Source organism: Bombus flavifrons, chromosome 5 (genome assembly GCF_040668555.2).
Source record: "Bombus flavifrons isolate JBK064 chromosome 5, iyBomFlav1_principal, whole genome shotgun sequence".
Classification (NCBI taxonomy): domain Eukaryota; kingdom Metazoa; phylum Arthropoda; class Insecta; order Hymenoptera; family Apidae; genus Bombus; species Bombus flavifrons.
Genome location: NC_138446.1, coordinates 12271171 through 12293078, shown reverse-complemented (window position 1 = coordinate 12293078; position 21908 = coordinate 12271171). Strand labels below are relative to the sequence as shown.

The window sequence follows — 21908 nt, the reverse complement described above, 5'->3', positions numbered from 1 at the left end:
TCAAGCTATAAATATTTATTCCTCCTTCCAATTGGTAATCGTCATTGCAGAAGCACATCGACCGCGAATGGTTGACGCGAGACGAACCGTACGATTCGGCATCGTACGCCGCACGATTGGACTGCGGATTTATTGGGATGGCAACTAAGTGATTGCGGATTTTGTCATTACCACTTGATAACAAAATCCGCAATCGCTTAGTTGCCAACCCAATACAATACGAGAAATTCGACAAGTACGGCAAAAAGCACGTACGAGGCGTACGATACGCAGAAATATACAAAACATTCGTAGTACTCATTAGGATATTTAACAGATAAGATAAATTCCTATTTAGGTTTCGCTTCTTTCAGCCGCGTACACGAAAAAGCAGAAGAATGTGTAAAAATTCGCGGTCTTTGGCCGAATTCGTACCCACCTCTGGCGTGACGAAATAGCTGGGACTTTTCTCGATGGTGATTTGGCCCCTGAAGGAATAAGGCATCTTGCGTCGATACCACTCGAGGCCTTTCCCGTAATTATCGTCGCGGTCGAAGAAATGTACCTCGCCAGCGGCTTTCTGGATTTGCGGGTGAAGGAAGAGCATCTCGAGGAGCGCTCTGGTGCCGCATTTCCGTACGCCGATGATGATCGCCTGAGGTAGATGACGGCTGGTGCGTGGGAAGTGCACCTTGCTGGAGAAGAGCAAAGGCGGTGTGGCGCGTACTTGGGAGACGAGTTCGACGGTACGACCCTCGACGGCGGAGGCTGCGTGAAGACTGTATACCGCGCTATCGTACAGAATGTGGAAGGTCAGAAAGAGGGAAAGTAGGACAACGGTGAGGAAGGCAGCGGCCATTTTCGGTCTGGATATGCCAACCACCAGGATGGAGTCCGATGTGTCGCCCTCGGCCGGCCTCATGGCAGAGCGGGACATCCACCTGATGACACACGTTATCATCGTTATTGATCGAATTATTTTTGCAGGAAGTGATCCAAACGTAGTTCTAAACGTAAGCTGGTTGAAATTTTAAACACGATCGTGTTTACTTTTACTTTGAATGTATGATTTGAAACGAATATTAGTTTTCTTCGGTTTATTTCAACTGCATGTAGATAGATTAGGTCATCCGAAAAGTTTCTTTCGTTTTATAAGGAAATAACGGACGCATAGCATTTTCCGTTTTATATTATTTCATCGAATTACGTATAATTCATTTTGTTCTATCAAAATAAAGATCACGACGTTCGACAGATTAAGTTTCATGTTTGTATAAAGACGCGTCGTTGTAAAAGACGTGTCTGTAAAAGAAAGACACTTTTCGGACAACCTAATACAAATATGTACATGAAGGTGTTAGATGTTGAAAAATCTTCGACAGGCTTGGCGATAAGTTGCGAAGCAAAAACGTTATTTAAATCACTTCTTCTGTCGAAACATATACAGTGGCTACAAAAGATATTATTTCTTTCGCACACCATTATGTTTATCGTAATAGTCAAATACCAAGTAATTATCACCGTGGTAGTCGGCGGTCATCGGTGACTACCAAACTTTTCAAATGATTAAGATAAGATAAATTTCATGGACCAACAAACTTTCAACGATGCGGATGACTTTATAGAATGAATGTCAGAATGTCTGACTTTATAGTCAGAATGTAACGTAATATTTGGATTAAACATAAAGATTAAACGTTAGGGTGTAGTATATTTCAATCAGAAGATAAAATATGTCAAATTCACCTGACTATTATAAATATAATTCACCTCCTACACAACGATCAACATTTCGTACTACGAAAATAAAACGTACAATACGTTTTATTGATGAAAATACGCTTCGTCGATGGAATAAGGTTACCTGCAAATACTCTTTGTAGCCGTTGTAAAATTTCTTCGTTCGCGCAGAATATTTTTCCACGCAGAATCAACTTTCCTATCTCTTTCCCCCTCCATTCTACCTCATTAGAACGACTACGAGCATTACCGGATTAAAGCATGTCTCTTTCAATTTGGTGGCACGCAACCCGCGTCGTTAAAAACACGCACGTGTAGCTCGTAATTTATTCTTTCCACGCGGCAGGAATTATTAACGCCGGTGTACTTACCGATCATTACGCGCATACTGATAAGCGGTCGTCTCGCACGCGTTGCACTTAATCGCACGACGTCGCGTCGGGATTTCCATCTGCGTTCAAAGTGGAAAACACGGCGCGGATCTCGGCCTGGCCCGTTCCAGTGTATTTACCAGCGGCAGCGTAATTGAAACACGATAGAATAAGCGCAACCGAGGCGAACGCCAGAGCGTTCCACCGTTCTCGAGTTGCGTAACTTCGAATTCATTACGTTGTCGGCCACGGCTGAATAAAGGCCGGTACAACCGTGCGCTCTGTGTGCCCCGAAGTAACCGCTGATGGAGTTGGTATCGGAACGTTGAATTGTCGGCGCACTCGCTTTTTCGCAGGATTTCGCAATCGTAACGCGCTGCATAGGGCCAGAGCTACGCGAGGAGATCCGGTGAAATGAAAAACGGGTCGCCGAACGGAGAACAGACCGGAGACCTTTTACAGGCAAATTGAATTATTCGCGTTTACGAACGTTCCGTCGTGGTATCTTTCTTTAACAATTTTATCAATTCATTGTACACTGTACGCGTGGTTTTCAGTTAAACCGAAGGTATTCCCCTTCTTAATTTTTCGAATCTTTCTAACATATAATATTTTTATAGCTACCAGGTAGCTGAAGCAACGAGAATCCATCATCAGTTTGAGGACACAAATTTCGAATGTCGCCAGCGTGGCCGCACGGCTATAAACGGGATTTTCAAATCGCGTTCCACGTTTCGTGAACATTCTGGTTCAATTATTCGGGGCAGACCCGAAACTCGCGAAACGTGGAAACAAAGCGCAACGCATTATCGGGAACGCGATCGAAATCCGATGAGCCACAAATACATACGTGCTTTTTTTCTTGTATTTTCATAAAAATTGTCGATTTACTTCGCCGTTGAAATGGCAGAGTGAATTCTAACTTACAGTGCGAACAATTTTAACGGATCTCCTGCTCCTTTTATCCGATTGTTACTACCGTTCGTTCGTCCCAGCATCGCCTTCAGTTCGTGAAACCGGTTCGACAAAAGTCCTGCAGGCTGACGGATGAAGGATTAAAGATCCGTAGTAATTAACGTAACGATCTGTTTCACGGCAACAAAGGGCAAGGAGACCTTCCCCTGGCGATCGACGAGGCGATGGAATTAATCGTGGTGCGTTTGCGAATTATATCTCGAACGCGGGCAAGTTTTATCGGTAACTGCTTGAAGCTATAAATCAAGCAGGGGAGCCCGCATGCAGTCTCGCGGAACGAACGGATCCTTCGCGGAAAACAAAGTGTACACCAGATAAGAATAATCTGGTCGGAAACGCTGACATCAGCTGCCGTGATACAAACGCCTGTTAAGTGAGATTAATTAAAATCATCTTCGTATCTAAATTCGCGTACGTATCTTGCGTCACTGTCTTTTTTTAAATAGCGTTCAAACTAGCGCGCTGCTTCCGAATGCACGAACGCCGATGAGATGGTGAATTTTCAGCCTTTTAACACCGACAGAATTCAAGGTACGGCCGATTTAGGGAACTTCGTAACTTGCAACGAAACTTGGGATAAATTTTAATATTCTATAATTTACATTTCACTTTTGATCTTAAGTTTCGTTCGAAAAGGAAGATGGACATTTTTTTTTTAGAAAATGTTAACTTCGAATAACTCATTGGAAAGGATAAGAGAAGTAACAAAGATAAGACGATGAAACTTTCGAGCAGCTAGGAAGAAACGCGCGTGGACATCTTGACGTGGAAAGCCGGAAGGAAAAAGGCCGGAACCTCATGACACGCTGAACTTTCGTATACGTGATCGAGAAACTTAACGAAACGCATTTACAAGAGAACGTTCCGCTATGTTGGAACTCGGGAAATGTTAGTACCGTTGCTTTCGTTGCAATCGATAAATCAACTCGTACGTTGCTTTTGCCCGAGGCTGCCAAGAAAGAGCCACGATACACCACGTTGGGTCCACCGTATCCGATAAGGATAATCGTGTGAAAAACAATTCGTTCCTTCAGCTTTCTATCGTAACATCGAACGAATCTTTCGACCGTGATACTTCATAATTAAATACGCCACGGATCAAACGTTTCAAGCTAGCGGTGGTTCAACGTGTTTCATCTTTCGTGTTTCTTCCTTTGCGAACCAAGCGACGACAAACGAAATACCCTTCGACGATAAAGTTAATTTTACATCGAAGAAATACGATCCACATCGGTGGTGGAAAAAGGTAGCAGAATAAACTTCCTCGCGACCAGCACACTCTGTTCTGTAGTACCTTAGCCGAATGAAAGATTAAACAAGCGATGGTGCAATTTCTCTTTTGCTTGTTACACTTTCGTAGTTACCAGTTGCTGAATACCGCGCTGTCTTTGAAGTGTAGACGAAGAAGGCTTGGTGTTGGAGGCTCGACGACTCTAACTTTACCAAACCACCGCGGATATAACGAAATTTCCGATGTGCTTTTAACACAGACGGTGCTTCTGTTCTTGCGATAAAAGTATTTTGAAATTTACACGCGCTGGTGGAAAAGAGGAAATTTAAAATTCATACGCTATGAATATTAAGCGAACTAAAAATTAATTAACTAAAAAGCTTTTTGCCGTATTGGCAAAAATCATCTGCGCTGTGCTGGTATATATATATATTATAATTATTCATCGTCCTTATCGAATAAAAATTCAGTTCGTAAAATTCCATACAAATAAAATATCCTTTCGTATCTCTTATTTTATGAACATTTTCTTTTATCCGTCGTCGTATTTATGGTTCCTCGGGTCCCAATCGTGTTTTAAATATCGCGTTGATGTTTCCTGCGAGATTTCGCGAATATTTCAGCCCGCTTCTTCGCGACAGACCTGAAACTGTCCTGTCGATTCACGCGATCCAAATCCCAAGAACCACGAACGCGTCGTTCGATCGTAGCGAAAACTAAAAATCTAAATTATTTAGTTACGATCGAAACGTAAGTTTGTTCGGTCACAGCTCCTTCTTCCTACTCTCTAATCATTCTCTTTCAGCTGTTCGATCCTTGTCTCCTCGACGCGAGCACGCCGACTCGAATTCGCTAGATCGCTACACCCACGCGAGCCAAATTTAATTACTTTCAGCGAGCAACGATTAAATACGAAAACAAACTAATTACTAACAGCACGACGAGATACAAAAATCAATACCCGCTCCTCCTCTTTCTACCTTATCGTATGGTCGTAAAACGGCAACAGCAATTTCATTTACTCGAGTAAAAGCTAACGATATCACGGCGGACGAAGAGGAAATTAACGCATTCCTAGCGCGTTTTAATGTCAATGGAAGAGGAACGAAGGAGAAGGAAGACGAAGAGAGAAGAATCTGCAACGCAGCTCAAGGGGCGCTCAGTTTCTAAATAAAGACGTTTAATGAAGTCTCGGGAGAGGAGGAGACGGCGAGAGGAACGAGCGAACTTTCGATCTCGCGCTACAACTCGAATAAATCGGAATTTAAAAGCGGCGAAACTTTTAGCCGCCGGTCCTTAAGCTTAGAATAACTAACGAACGTTTGAAATCGTATGGCTTTCAGGCGAACGAGAAAAGCGCTCGACTTCTCGACCGTCGTCGTACATCATCGATTTCCTATGAAACGCGCGGGAACAAGTATCCATTTTTGGGACCGTGAAAGATATGTCCTGCGCCGACAATGCATCTGTTTCTTTGCGATACATCCTACCCACCGCCTTCCAACCAGATTCCTTCTCCTCTTTGTCTTCTATTTTATATGGAGAGCTTTGTACACCGTCTCTCTAAGATATCTTAAAATAAGGATTTCCTTTCTAAGCGATCTTTCATTTTTTAAGACCGAACGAAAGCTACATCGCGAAATATCTGTGCTTCCTCGTTCCAACTGAGATAAATCGATGTTACGTTATTTTTATGTACGGATGTCCCTCCTACGACACGGTACTCCTACGATATGCATTCGCTTTAACACGTTCGTCGCCCAGCGTGATTCGGCTAAGTTTCCTGCGGGGCCCAAATCCGACCGCCGGTACGCAGAATGTAAATAGAGCGACAAGCGGTAATTCATTGTTTATCGCCTTCGATTTATTGTTTATTGCCTTCGATTCATTGTAAAGAAAAGATTATTTAGTTCTGAAATGGAGAAAGCGATAAGCTTTCCAGCTAGAGTATTCTGAGGGATCTCATGGCAGATATCTGAGATCCTTCATTTAGTCGAGAAGCATACTTGTGAGACGTACATTAGCGATTTTTTCATCTTCAAAATGTTCAGTAAACAGTGTGAAAATATACAGAGTGGTTGGTAACTGGTGGTACAAGCGAAAAGGGGGTGATCCTACGCGAAAAAAGAAGTCGAAAATATAGAATAAAAATTTTTCGTTTGAGGTTTTGTTTTCGAGAAAATCGACTTCGAATTTTCGCTCGGTACGCGTGCGGTACGTTATAACGGATCTCACTGTAGATCGTTGTCTCGATGAAAAAATTTAAAAAAAAAGAAAGAAAAATTAAAAAAAAAATTTTTATTCTATATTTTCGACTTCTTTTTTCGCGTAGAATCACCCCCTTCCTGCTTGTACCACCAGTTACCAACCACGCTGTATTTGAAAGTGAGGAAAGTAGTGATGACGGAGTCTACAACTATTGGTCGAAGTGCCCAAAATCACCCCAAATGTGTTTGGAATGTTTTAACAAATATCATGCGATATAGAATAATATAATATATTATCCAGAACATAAATTAATAAAAAGTATGGTATAATGTATTTTTAATATTTTTATGTTGTATATCCTATATATAATATCGTATATTTAATTAACTCGAACAAGAAGAGCGTCACCATACGTTGGTGACGGGGCCCCCACGGAAATATACCCGTCGCACCGATATGTGTGACGTGGCGACGAACGTGTTAACGAGGCTGGACGATTGAAATTCATCTACAACTGTCGCGTTCAACGAGGAACAAGCGTATCTACAAGATACAAAAGAAAAAGCCAAACAAGCGTAACCGACGTGACGCGGATATCGCGATCAATGAGATCTCCTTTGGGAGCGCGCCGCTTTAAATCTCGCAAGAAACGAATACAAGATACCAGCAGATCTAAAAGAAGCTCTCGGTGGCCAAAAGGATTCAATCGCGGTAATCTCGTTCACCAACGATATACATCTCGGAAACCTTATTTAAACGATAAAGTCAACTATGTTTCAAAGTATCTAATTAGCATAAGTAATCGTTAATAATGTGACACGTTGACGTCACTCTAAACCAGCGAATCAAAGGAATAGAAAAGATACAAAAGAATTTACGTGTTGTGCGTACCGCTATCGAGAAGACGTTACGTACGTTTACAGTCCGATTTAGCTTCCTGTGATTCAGTTTGATTGAATTAAATTACAATTAAATCGCGAAGAACCCACGACTTCTCGTACGATTCTCCGTAGCTACGATTTCGTCGGTACAGTCGATCAGCGCCTACGAGATCCTACGCGATCGACTTTGTTTAATCTGCCGATCGCGCGAGCCATAGTAAGTAAGAAATTCGGTCACGCGCCGTGCCATTTATCTGTTCAGCCGTGTGCCCGAACTGGCGCAAGATGTATACTTCTTATGACATGTATATTTAGGGGCTACAAAAGGAATTGTGAAATAATAAACAACGTTTGAGGACAAATAGCGTTTTTAAGACGTGTTTTACCAGGTATGTAAATATGAAACCGGAATTTTTGTATAGAAAATACACGTTTATTGTATGAAAATGATTAAAAATATTTTATTCCAAGTATTGCCCATCGCTAACTATACATTTTTCCCACCTGTCTGGCAATTGGTGGATGCCACGCCAAAAAAACTGTCGCTCTTTTGAGGCAAACCAGTCATCGAGCCATTTTCGTACATTTTCGTAAGAAGCGAAGTGCTGGTCGGAAAGTGCGTGTTCCATCGATGCAAATAAATAGTAATCGGACGGAGCCAAGTCTGGTGAGTAAGCCGCGTGCGAAAGTATTTCCCAACTGAACGCTTCGATCGTTTCCTTGACCGGTTTTGCTGTATGCGATGGTGCATTATCACGAAGCAAAATTACTTTGTGTTGCCTTTTTTGATATTCTGGTCGTTTTTCACGCAAAGCTTGATTCAAATCGATCATTTGTTGTCGGTAGCGCTCGGTATTAACGGTTTCGCCAGGTTTTAACAGCTCGGTGGTATTTTTCGGTGGTCTTCCACGTTCTTCGTTCCTCGCGTCAAAATTGCCACTTCTGAATTTTTTAAACCACTCAAAGCACCGTGATTTACCAAGAGCATGCTCACCGTAAGCTTCGACAAGCATTCGATGCGATTCTGCAGCAGTTTTCTTCAAATGGTAACAGAAAATCAATGCTGTCCGCAAATCGTAGTTTCCAGGCACAAAATTTGACATGTTCAACGCTATTACAAACTATGCTGTTGTATGAAATTTGTATTGTTCCGAGTCGAAAATGTTTGTGAGATGTCAACAAAGACTTCTGGCATCAATGACGCAGTCTAGTGATAACTACATTATCAGCTAGGGCCATCTATATGCAAATTCCGGTTTCATACTTACAGACCTGATAATAGTGTTTTTAGTCTCGTGGTTTTCGCTTATGGCGCAAATTCTTTACCACGAGTTTGACTCGTGGTTATAGGGGTTAAATGTCTCAAAGAATTGAACGAAGACCAACAGCGTTGGATTTCTGGCCATAAAACTGTCCGATGTCTCTGCAGACACTTCCTCGCCATAGCTCGTATCGTAGTCACCGTGTACGCTCTAACGCTTTTGATCTTCGCTCAATCCCTTGCGTCTTCCAGTCAGTGAAATTCGTAAAGCAGATTTCTGGGCAAGAAACTGTCCGATATTTCTCCAGACTCTTTTTCTCCATAGCTCGTATCGTTATCACTCTGAGTTCACAAATTCGATTTCATCGTTGACACGCTTCGACGAAATTAGCATTTGCTGTAGCGAGTGCGCGGCAACTTTGCAAACGCGACGCGTTACATCACGAGAAATCTAAACTCGCCGATCGTTTCCAAGGGACGTTATCGGCCAGTTGGAAGGCAATTGGAGGGAAACAAGCGGCATCGAAAAACCACACGCCCGTTCTACCCTCTGGTTTCGATCGGTTGATTCTGGGCGACCAAAGTCGTGGGAGCGCGGAAGAGCGAAATGGAGGAACCGAGGGCCGGCAAAGAGACAGAGACAGAGGCAGACGATTTTCGGCGCAACGCCAAATATTTATCTCGCATCGGCGGGACCACTCTTTTGGAGTACATCGACCGTATTATCGCGACAAATCGCAATTTCGACGGTTAACTTCCACGCGGACGACCGGCCGCCAAACGACGGCCACCACTGACTTTTGCCGCGTTATTACGCGCGCGTTCCGTGTTATCAAATCAACTCGAATTGTATCGCGCGTGAAATTCTCGCTCGTCAGCGACCAGAAATTTCTATATACCAGGGATAAATCATAAAACTATAGAGGAAAGAGTATGGGAGAAAAAATTCGAGTACGTCGTAATCGACGAGTCGAACGTTGTTCGGAATTTTGAATGGCCGTCTGTTTATGACACGGACAGGCCCATTCTGAGCTGAGCTGTAAACCTAATGACTCCGAGGTCAGGTAAAAAACCCCGGGAAAGGGCCACGATGGACAGACGAAATCCAACGGCTGGTAGGGAGAAGCAACAACGTAGGAGGACAGTTCGTCAACAGACATCGTACATCACATCACACGTTACGTTCATACAACAAGTTCAACACAGTGCCGGATTACTCTAACACTCGATATATTAAACCTCCTCCACCTTGAGCGTCGATTCATTCGAGGTACGCGATATCGACCGATCGGTTTGATCTGACCGGTTGCTCTTTAGTCGATAATTCGCAACAGGAAACTTGTTACGTTTACGCGTTGTTAAGTGTGAATTATTTGCACAGACGAAACGTTTCGTGAAATAATTATTTAACACAGTCACCGCCAAGTGCATCTTCGTGGATTCTGCGCTCGCGTCTCTTACATCCGCGTTTCTTCCGTAAGCGTCACAAAATACGAAGCGAAAATAGCAACGCGCGATGAACTAGACGACTATGCAAATAATGCTACCGAGATAATGCGAAGAAGGTGGAGAATTTGCAAAGTACCGTGCAAGAAAAGTAACCATATTACTTGTAGGTTGTATTAGCAACCTTTACTTACCGCTTATACTTCTTGTTGCGCTTTAATACGATTCATCAATTGGCAATATGCCCATGTAATTATTTCCAAATTTTTGTATAAATAAATATTTAACATTGTCAATTATAACACTGTCTGTTATTATGTATCTTCGTTATTATTCATACTCGGTACCTACCATTCAGAAATTATTTTTTAACGCTATTGTTAAATAATTTTGATTGTTTGTATATAATTAGGTACTATAGCTAATAGTAATTTTAAAACATCGTTCACACGACGGTCACCGGTGATCGTCACGGCGATGAATCTGTTAACGAATAATAATTATTTAGCAATTATTTCATTTTCTTCGCTTCTCGCTTCGCCATCGCGATATCTTTTACGCTACTTTGATATTTTCTGCATCTACTATTTTTTCATACACCGTGAGCGTACCTTTCACTACGATCGATGATGAACCCCTTAAAAGAATCTCGGGGAACCCGTTTGAAAGACGAATATGCAGTTTTTCAGTTAGCCCGTCAATTTTCGTTGTTATTCACGGGAAAATAGCCGCAGTTATGACGAGTATAATTTTAGGACAACGTACCTCGTGCTACAACGTCTCCACCTTTTTAATTACATCCGGCACTGTCGTGACTGCTCGCCATGACCGTTGCGTTCAAATTGAAGACCTTATCTTACGAATTGGACCAATTAGACTCCGCGGAAGGCAACGATCTTCCTGTCACGGATACCGTCGCGGAAGCGTTTCTTACTCGCGCGCAAACTACCAAAGCATCTTACGAACTATCTTCCTTACTTTGCAACGTTCTCTCGTATACAAAAACGCGGTGTAGTTCTTGTCGTAGGATCGATATCTCGTATCGAGGCATCTTCGTCTTTTGTTGCCTTCCGTGCAAAATGTAAAAACAGGCATTGCAACGCACCGTGAAATCGAAATTTGTTAGTACGTTTTAGATTGTGAAGATAATAGACGAAAGTAGCTTCTGTTGTTTTACGTATGCGTACAGTGTTCCAATTTATGAAAAAAAAAAAAAAAAGAGGAAGAAAGATATGTGCGAGTTCGATTGCATAAGAATAAACCCTGTCTCGAAAGTCTTCCAGATTTAAATATAAAATATATTACACGAGCCTCACATTGCTGTTTCAAATCCTACATCAAAATTTTCCTATTTGCCTGTCGTCCTTCTTCAATCCCATTCCACATGTTTTTTTTTTTTTTTAAATAAACCATGTTGAAATTGATATTTTATGTATATTCAGCTAGCCGAATACATATTTAAACTTTATTTTGACGTATACGTTCTAACGGCAACACGGGGAAAAATTTGTGCATTTTTGATATTGCGCGAAACGTGCGACTAAAATTCAGTGACGGATAATGCGGCAATCGAAGCGCCTAGATTCGAGATGATGCGTGGGTTTATAAAATTTGATTATTCGGAGCAGCCGTGAAATCGATTTAATTTTCGAAACGTTTAATGTTCCAGTTTCGAGGGATTTCGCCAGAGTCGAATTAAAATATCAGAAAACTGTGAATAATACCGTGAGAACTTTAACAAACAGTATTAACAAAGAGGTAATATTCACGGCCGTTCCATTATCGCTGTTTTTATTTATCATCGACGTGTTTTTATTGTTCGTCGAAATCTGATAAACATTCTCCAACAGTTTCATTCAAAACATATTGGAATTACGCGTCGGATAGAACATCTCGGTACAACTTGTTATCCTTCCATTCAATATTCAACTTATTATTTTTTATTACGAGATACTCACAATACATCTATAGGGGACTGGGGAGACCACTCTCGACGAGGCCGTGCCTTGTTGGGCATTTGCGTTTGTTTATTTGTTCACATTCTTGAGGATTCTGCAAAAATACAACACAACGAAAATTACGTATAAATATCTTCATACATTTTTATGTACAAAAAGTATGTACACACCATTGCATCTATTATCGTATTTACAACGAGAGTTAGATACACGTACATTTTAAAACGAGGTTAGTATAATATTGACTTACATTATGCTTTTTTTTTACTATTAATTCGTATTTTTACGTACTTTATATTTTTTTATCAATTTTCAACTTATGCAACAATACGTGTAAGGATTTTCGAATAACTTTTATACCTTCAAGAAGCGTGTTTATTTTTAACTCTCGCTCTGTGTACTAGTTAATCAGACCAATTGTAATAAATTTCGTATCATTCGGTATTTTCGTATGACTATAAAAATTCCACGCTATGGAAATGAAACAAATGACACATTTACTATCTGCATCGAGTTGATCAACGACGAATCATCGTTACAAGTAACAATATTTAGCTTATTGTATATTTATTTTTTATTTATTTCATATTTAGCGTATTTATACGAAACTTATTGTACAATAAAACTGCATTTACTAGAAATTTTAGTTAACGCGCGATTAACTGAACTTGTGCTACTTGAATTCACTTATCCGATTGTGAGCTCCTGTTCTGTGAACGAAAAATATTAGGCAGCGAAGAAAATCGATGAACTTTAATTATACAAATTGTATGTTCAAAAAAATGGAGTTCTACCACACACACGATTTCCCGTCTCAATTTTGTTTCTTAATGTCAAAGTGGTCACCACTTCTAAGAAAACTCTACATCTGATCTTTTTAGTTTTCTCAAGTCAAAAGACTGCGACGAAGACAAACCATAAACAGTAGACAGGCGGGTTTTCAGTTATTGGGTAATACAGCTAGCGTGCGGATCTGCACCAGCTCAAATTATATTCTTACTTATAATTACACTTCTATTTAAATATAGTAGTATGGACTGTTCAGTAAGGCTCTCACCTAACAGACCTATACCTTAGACACAATGAGAGAAGAGAGAAAGTAATGTTTCGTCCAAGATCTGCTTCTATTTAAATATATTTTCTACCTTACAATTTATCCACTAGTTTCTCTGTTTACACATCAAATAACCTCAACGCTTAAACGTCTCGAAAAATTGCAAATTCTTTTCGTTTGCTAAGACACTACGATTGGAATACAAAGAAACTGCAATTCTATTCGCTGGCAACGTGAGAAAAGTAAGATCGGAATATAAAAATTCGAGGATCGTAGCAGAAGTTCGTCGACGCTGTGATAGGAGATTCGCCGTACTTTGATTTCCAAGTATTGCATAAAAGAGTTACCATCGTCGCTGAAATTAATTCGAACGCGACGTTCTCGGAACCTTTGCGTTCGAACGAGCATCGGTACACTGTAGATACATCAACGAAAATCAAAGGTTCCCCGAGAACGCAATTTCGCGTGGTAACGAAAGAGACGGGGACGAGGATGTGAAAAATCAAACGATTTCGAGGACAATTCGGAGCAAAGCCGTTGCGTTATTGCGGACGAAAATGAAAATTCACGATGACAGTGGTATAACTTTTCTCATTTTGCCGCTTGGCTGTTCGAGAGTCTGGCTTCCTCGAGAGACAAGAGCGAGAGTGCGTCGGTTGACACTGTCGTGATACTTATCGTGATACTTGTCATTCCGATGTATTCTTGACAACTTTCAAATTTACGTTTCAAGATTACGCTATCGCGAATTACTTTAACCACGAATTTCCCTCGCAATTCTTTTCTTGTCACCGCCAAGACTTTCTTAGTTTTCCCACTCTAGACGCACTCGCTACACATCCTGAATTCCCGAAGCCAGATGTACATGTATATAAGACACAATAGAATCGTCGTCGCGTCGCTTCGAAATACAAATTATGAGAAATTTTCACAGAACGGGCAATTCCAGGCACGAACGTGCATTTCGAGCCGCCCGAAAATATTCCGAACATAGCAGGGCATGCAAATTGCTATCCTCCATCGTTCGAAACAAAGCGAAAGAAAGAAAAAAAAAAAAAAAAAAAAGAAAATATTTCCGAGAAAAGAAGGCGAATAAAAAGAGAAAAGAGAAAAAGGAGACAGAGCGAGTAATGAAATTTGCTAGTTCGATACGTGCATCTTTACCGACTGAGCGAAAAACGGCACCCATTCTATTCCTCGGAATTCGATGAATCGTTCCGTTGACGCAAGAACGTCCACGTGCATCGCTCGTTCGTTATCTATTCATCGCGGTAATCGTATTGCGTATCGTGAAATTGGAGGGAAAAAAGTGACAAGGAAAATCGACGCAATTTAGGTTAAAATAGCAGGAAGATTTCGAAACAATGGCGAACGAGAACGAGTGGATTGTATAGGATAGCAATGACAGTGATTTACGTGGCTCCACTTAACCGGAACGTTCTCACGTGCAGCTATAGAGATCGTCGTGAATCGAAGGTAGCGAAGAACATCGCGATTCGAAGTGGAACTACGCGTTGTTGGAATTTTCACGCAAAACAACTCAATGATAACGACTAATCGTCTGTTGCGATAGTACGCGCACGTACGTGCGATAGCTTCGACGCGTATGCTACGTCTTGACTATTTTGGTTTTCAATTTGTTTGCTCCTTTCTTTTTTACGTTTAGCGAAACGTCTCAAAAGATACGCGGTGGAACAATTTTCAATTTCTCCTTTCCTCGTTTCCCTTCGACTTTCCAAAGAAGAGAACATCGAAAGTATCGCGAGAAGGCGACAAGAGATAACAAATTATCGGTGGAATTTTTTAAGGAAAGCGGCGCGCGTGCTGGCACGTAGACGTTGGCGAAGATCGGATTAAGCTCGCGCGGAAATTGTTTCTCGTCGATTCATCCATCTTACGAAACCGTTCGCTTTGTCAGCCATTGTGGTTCGTTAAAAAGCATATTCTGGCATCGATTAATCTCGCTGCCATTGCTCGTACCAAGAATAACGGAGACCCGTAACACGCATCTTCTTGGAAGTTCTTCGTCGAGAGAAAATGCTTTCGTAATTATAAGGAGAGACGACAATGCGAGCAAGATGATCCAGTTTAGAATACCTCTGATTAGGAGAATGATGAATGCGTTATCAGTGGAAGTTTGCATAATTGAAGAGCCTCCGCTTTGGCCTTCAGCTCGTTAGCGTTTAACACAACACTTGAAAATGGAAACGTTTTAATTGGAACGCTGGATTACTGCTCGCTTATTACGACCTTATTTATACGCGCGAAATTAATTCTCGAAAACGCGAACGAGTGGCGCATCGCGGTTTCTTGCATTTATTATATCTACGTTCTTTGTATTTCTTTTTCATACCATCGTTCGAACCATTCTTTTCCGGCTCTTTTTCAATCCTGTTCTTTTTTCCTTATTTTTTTTTTTTTTTTTTTTTTTTTTTTAGAACATCGCTTTATGCTCGTGCCCGAGCGAATAAAACGCGAGATACCGTGTAATTAGCGATTTAAACATCAGCGAATGATTCCGTATGAAAATATAAATTTGTTCGTTTCGATCGAAAATTTACATTTATGTAAATGTACAGATTGGTTGAAATATTTGTAAAAAGTACGAGAGCTTTTACGCGAAACTGCAAAAATAAAACCACAAAAATAATTAGAAACTTCTGTGTATTCAATGGGAATCCTTTGCTTTTACATTCACGCTATCGAAAGAAAAAAGGAATTCCTTTCTCCACGACTGCAATATTCGCGTGTCTTTTATTTTCTTTGGTAAATACTACGTGTCCGTAGATTTTCCTACGTTCTATCAATGGCTCTTATAATGGAATAAAACCATTTTCGATGGTAAAAGGATCTTAACCATTCTTTTGTCCCGCTGTGTGAGCCACGCTCGGCCATTTCATCGTTGCAGAGGAAAAATTATATTTTCGAAAATTCAGACGCGTAACGAGCTCCTGGTAATAGAAAAATTAACTTCCCGGTTGGAAGAAACTCCGGTAAACGTTACGAGTGAAGAGAGTAACTTTGAGAATAACTTTGCAAAATGAGTTTTTGAAAAGTTGTCAAACTACAGCCAGTTCTTTGAGAATCTTATCGGTCCTGTGGAGGATTCGTTTTGGAAATGGCAGATTCGCGACTGGGAATGGCCAGTCGGAAGGAAAAATTCCAAGTTGAAAGCGGCGTTAAGCGATCGTCGTGTCGGCGCCAGTTTGCAAACAACCACGATGATGATCGATACCTGGTGCGAGTTATGCCTGTCCAACTTTCTTTATCGATGTTCGTATCATGCGAAGGAACGTGCGACGATTCTTTCGAAACTATCCTCTGATTCCCAGCTTCTCGTTGTCTTTTCTTCGATTCAGTTTAACGAGGGTTAACGCCGACGATACGCAAACTCTTGTTCGGGTTTTTCGAATTTCTTCGAGTACGCGTGTTGCATTTCTTTGTCGTATTTATGCATACCAAGACTACGAAACGTTTATAAAACGAAAGTCTGCGTAGCAAGCGTCTGGACGATAAAATAAAAGTTACAAGGGGAAGGTCTCTCGTAAATTCAACAAATTATGAAACTTTGAAGATACGTAGACGATATATGTATCTCTCTTCTTTTTTCTTTTCACTGTCCAAACTCGCTGTAAGAGGGTGAAACTTTTTTTTGACCCTTGAAAATACCGGCTATTTCACGCTCTCGCGGTGTATTCGCGAAATTATTTATGAAACTGTATTTAACCCATTTGCATCGTGGCCCTACTTAAGAGGACTGGTCGGTCGTAGGTGCAGTAAATGACATCCGAATTCTTCGCGGAGTTTATCGAAAATTTACTGTTCAAAATGATTGGTAGACAGTGTTACTTCGCAAACATCGCATCTTACATTTTTTATAACAGAGGAAAAAAGTAGAAATTATTTATTTAAAAAAGAATTATTTAGATTAAAATGGAAATAAAAAGAAGCAGTCGCAGCGCGCGTAATAATCCGCGCTTGGATGCAAATAGGTTAAGATCGCGAGATCGATGAATCGGTGGACGTTTCCGCGCTCGACGAGGTTCTCGAAACAGCGACAAACCGTAGCGATTTAGCGAGAGAAGCGCCTCTGTCTTTTACATACGAAAAACACGCTTTCCATTCTCGATCTACCGATCTTTCGCACCACGTTCCAACACGAAACGAGAAAGGAATTTTCTTGGAATTTTTCCTCGTGTAGAACCGTTCCACCCTCTGTCACGAAAGGTCTTCGGAAACAAGAAGAACGCGAGAACAGAATCGATACATCGAACAGCGGAGAGGTTAATGATGCACAGTGGAATGAAAGCAAGGATGTAGGGCGTGGGTGTGCGATCGTTTCGGCGATGTAACACACGACATTCTTCCGCTTGCATAACGTCCACGGCCGTTTCCAGACGGTATTGTAAAGGCCGTACGGTTCCTCCGGCACGATCAGGTCGGTTTTCACCGCCTCCCGCTGCCATCATCCCCGACATGCAACACAGAACACGCAACATTCGCCCTCGTGTTTTTTCCTCCGGGATCAATCGACTTCCGCGGGAAGATGATTACGGGTTTCCTCTTTCTTTCGATCTTCGTGCAATTTACGAGAATTTTTTCAACCCCTCCACGATACGCAGTCTCGTGGAATTTAAGCCTCCCATGCCGATCATTTCTGGATCGGACTTTTTACAAGTTTTCACGGTTTCGTCCAGCAGAGGGTACACGTTCTTCAATTTTCTCCAACTACTTGGTAATAAATGACATTTTTTCGAAGGTTGTAACGTCTGGTGAAATAAACGCGTAGTACCCTGGAGAAAAGCAGCAGGTCGAGTAAATGCAGCCTGGTATTAGTTTTTAATCGTTGTAAGTGCTACCTTGAACATAATCCTCTATTGCAGCGGATTATTCTTTCACGGTAAACTTAGCTTTCCATATTTTATTCGCGTATTTGTACTCGCGTTTCTTTTCCCCTCTATGAACGGCGTACGTACAATTTGTAACACGAGTTGCTCCGTTCCATGAAATATTTAATACATATATAACGTAGCTGGAAACGTGTCGTTTGTTTTCTAGAAAAACTCGCGGTACGATACTGAAAACGTTACGATACTTAAAGTTCGTAGTTTGTCACATTGTTTTGAAATATTTATCGCGAAAGAGTGTACCAGGTATGTAAATATGAAACCGGAATTTTTGTATAGAAAATACACGTTTATTGTATGAAAATGATTAAAAATATTTTATTCCAAGTATTGCCCATCGCTAACTATACATTTTTCCCACCTGTCTGGCAATTGGTGGATGCCACGCCAAAAAAACTATCGCTCTTTTGAGGCAAACCAGTCATCGAGCCATTTTCGTACATTTTCGTAAGAAGTGAAGTGCTGGTCGGAAAGTGCGTATTCCATCGATGCAAATAAATAGTAATCGGACGGAGCCAAGTCTGGCGAGTAAGCCGCGTGCGAAAGTATTTCCCAACTGAACGTTTCGATCGTTTCCTTGACCGGTTTTGCTGTATGCGATGGTGCATTATCACGAAGCAAAATTACTTTGTGTTGCCTTTTTTGATATTCTGGTCGTTTTTCACGCAAAGCTTGATTCAAATCGATCATTTGTTGTCGGTAGCGCTCGGTATTAACGGTTTCGCCAGGTTTTAACAGCTCGGTGGTCTTTTTCGGTGGTCTTCCACGTTCTTCGTTCCACGCGTCAAAATTGCCACTTCTGAATTTTTTAAACCACTCAAAGCACTGTGATTTACCAAGAGCATGCTCACCGTAAGCTTCGACAAACATTCGATGCGATTCTGCGGCAGTTTTCTTCAAATGGTAACAGAAAATCAATGCTGTCCGCAAATCGTAGTTTCCAGGCACAAAATTTGACATGTTCGACGCTATTACAAACTATGCTGTTGTGTGAAACTTGTATTGTTTCGAGTCGAAAATGTTTGTGAGATGTCAACAAAGACTTTTGGCATCAATGACGCAGTTTAGTGATAACTACATTATCAGCTAGGGTCATCTATAGGCAAATTCCGGTTTCATACTTACAGACCTGATATATTCTAACAACATCGCGGTAATTCTAAGAATTTCTCGTATGATTCAAGTAGGAGTTTTGGAAAAATACGAACGCGAGAGAAAAGGATATACACTGGCTAATCTTACGCATTGTACTTATTTTATTTTCCATCAACAACGTGCTGCTTGTTATTTCCATTCTCGATAACGCGTTATACTGCCGTACCTTCTGAATAGATTACAATTATTCCCCTACTTTATCGAACATACGTATTCCGTGTGTACGCGATATTTACACACAACTCTACAACTTAACGAATCAATTTATCATAAATAAACGGCAACAAATAACGCGCGTTATTTTATTCCGTTTTATACGTCGAGCAATAATACACTTCATTTAGCACCTTCGGTGTACCCTCGTTCAAAACTCACGATCCAACGCAACTATTTATAAAAGCAATTATCTTCTTCGATTCACGAGTGCCTAATCACAAAGGAACAACAGATAGAACTTACAATCAATCGACAATTATTATTATAAATTAAATCTAACGATTATTGTTAGAACACGCGAGTATCGTGGAACGTGAGCGAACGACAGCAGCAAGTGCCTGTCGAAATTTTGCAAAGATGGTAATCTTTTTATTTCTTCCTATCTTTTCACGTTTCATATCGTGTTAACATTTGCAAAAACCGACCTAACTGAAATTGTTCCACTTTTAATAACTTTGAATTTGGTAATTATACGAGTCTCCGATTAAAAGACGATCTGATTAAACAGGTTAAAATTCATATCCCGTCGGATATTAACATCCGGAGCGGTTCTAATTAATGAAAAATTAGGACGCGAGGAAATTGAAAAGGGAAGTTCTCGGCTCGAAGGAATTGGCCTATCGTGCTGCCTCGAGGGAAAAGCTCTCGAGCTATTCTTATTTCGCTTGATTTAAGAACGTTTCCAGGAACATTATTCAAACCCTAAACTGGAAACGCTATCTAACGATCGCTAATGTATGCGGCTTGTTTCATCGTGCGCGCCGCTTTTCAACGTGTTAAACGCTCGGCCACGGAACGTTACTCGCGCGATGCGCCTCGAGCACGCGAAACTCACGGCGCAACTTTTTCTTCTTTCGTACGTTCGAATCGCTGTCTAAACTTTCGTCCTTCGTCGGCGATCCACCGATCCGCCTTTCGTCGCAGCTTTCCAAAAATTGAGAAACTCCGTTCGTTTAAATCTCGTCGATCGATCGACATTTGCATAGTTCTATGTTAAACTTTTTAAAGAGCAAGTCTATCTTTGCAACTTTCTAGACCCACGCGATTCTTCAGCCAATCAGGATAATTCTATCGAACGTATAGGAAAGTAACGGCAGTTTCTGCAGGTTGGAAATATTCAACGCAGCAACCGACACGATATCAATTAACCGTAAACGGATAATTACGAACTTCAATCAAGTAATAGCAGATTTTGTAGGTTGAAAATGTTTGGCGAAGCAACTGACAGGATATCGGCTAGCTATAAATAAATAAATCGAAACTTCAATTATAATAAAGGCAGCGCGGGTATTGTATTATTTAATCGAGAAACATCGTTCGTCTAAATTTTATCAACAACGTATATCGATTAATATTTGCATCGTACTAATTGCTAGCAGTTAATAACGTAGTAATTGAAAATAACAAGTCCATTATCAAAGTAGACAGGTTCCATTCGAACGAAATATACGTAATTAGTAGAATATGAATTAATTAAGGAGCAATTGCCAGTGATTGTTAATATCACACGGGCGTCTCTTACTTCGTCTAGGGAATTTCTATTATTTATTCCAATTTACCAAGTATAACTAACTTAATTTCCATTTAAAGTCTATTAAAATCATGCACGCTAAGTATAATTACCATAAATACATAATGCGGTATATTTCTGCTTTTTCGGACTTTCGTTCGTGTTTTCAATAGCGCGTTGCCGAAACGTTCTATGTCAGTCGTATCAATAATACATCAAGCTCGAAATAGGATTTCTCCATCCTTCGCAATCTCTAATCTCATATTTTCTAAATGAACGAGCATTCCTGTAAAAATTTCAGAATCGTTTCTCGGTAAACGTACCATCTGTCCAGTGAGTTGTGCCCCGTAGAAACGCACCGAAACGTTCGCGAAACGTGCTGTTAGAAAACCTATGGAAACCCGAAGCGCCACAAAGGAAGCTAAAAATCCGGAATACGCGCCAGCTCGTACAGTACTTTTGAATTTTACTCGAATAAGACGTCGACGAGAGAATTGTAGAGACAAATATTCCGTAAGCATGGATTACAAGGTTAGACCTATCGTAGCAGATCGAAATTTATCTTCTTTCGATGGTAACGTTCCACTTTAAAGGAGCTAGGTTGTTTCGAAACTAAACCACCAGGAAGTTTCAGGACGACCTAATATTCAAGTTCTTCTTTGGTTACAGAGGAGATTTCGAACGAATGAAACTCGATACCGCAGTTAATGTGTATCGTGTTAAAACGTTTCGCTCTTTTCCTTATTTGAAATGGTGAAAACTGGCGCTGCTCGTTGGAAGAAGCACCGCCACGGCCTTGCGTGAAACCGCACTGGTTCCACAACGAAAGTTACTTTTTAGCGCGCCGTACAAGCGAAAGCAAAAAGAGTTCGGCTCGAAGAGAACGGTTCGATCGTTTTCCAGGGTTTGAATAGCTACTTTAAAGCCGTAATGTTCGATGTGCCCGGAACACGCGAAATTTGTGGAAAGTTTTGCTATCCACTGCCGATCTACGTCGAACCGGATCGATAATTTCG

General features: G+C 41.0%; 1 protein-coding gene across 5 annotated transcripts in view; it reads right to left on the bottom strand.

Annotated features, from left to right (window-relative positions):
* Hs3st-A (Heparan sulfate 3-O sulfotransferase-A) overlaps nt 1-21908 on the bottom strand; it is a 150959-nt gene that overhangs the window by 4431 nt on the left and 124620 nt on the right. For 2 of the 5 annotated variants that reach the window (XR_011173090.1, XM_069112601.1), the window contains exons 1-2: nt 3018-3273; nt 419-920 (exon numbers count right to left, since the gene is read on the bottom strand). Coding sequence is in view for 4 of the 5 variants with exons in the window: in XM_069112601.1 (XP_068968702.1) it covers nt 419-920; nt 3018-3088 (573 nt within the window). In the remaining variant the exon portion in view is untranslated. Of the gene's footprint in view, nt 1-418; nt 921-3017; nt 3275-12050; nt 12145-21908 lie in introns of those variants that run through there. The other 3 variants (XM_069112603.1, XM_069112604.1, XM_069112602.1) reach the window with 2 other exon arrangements.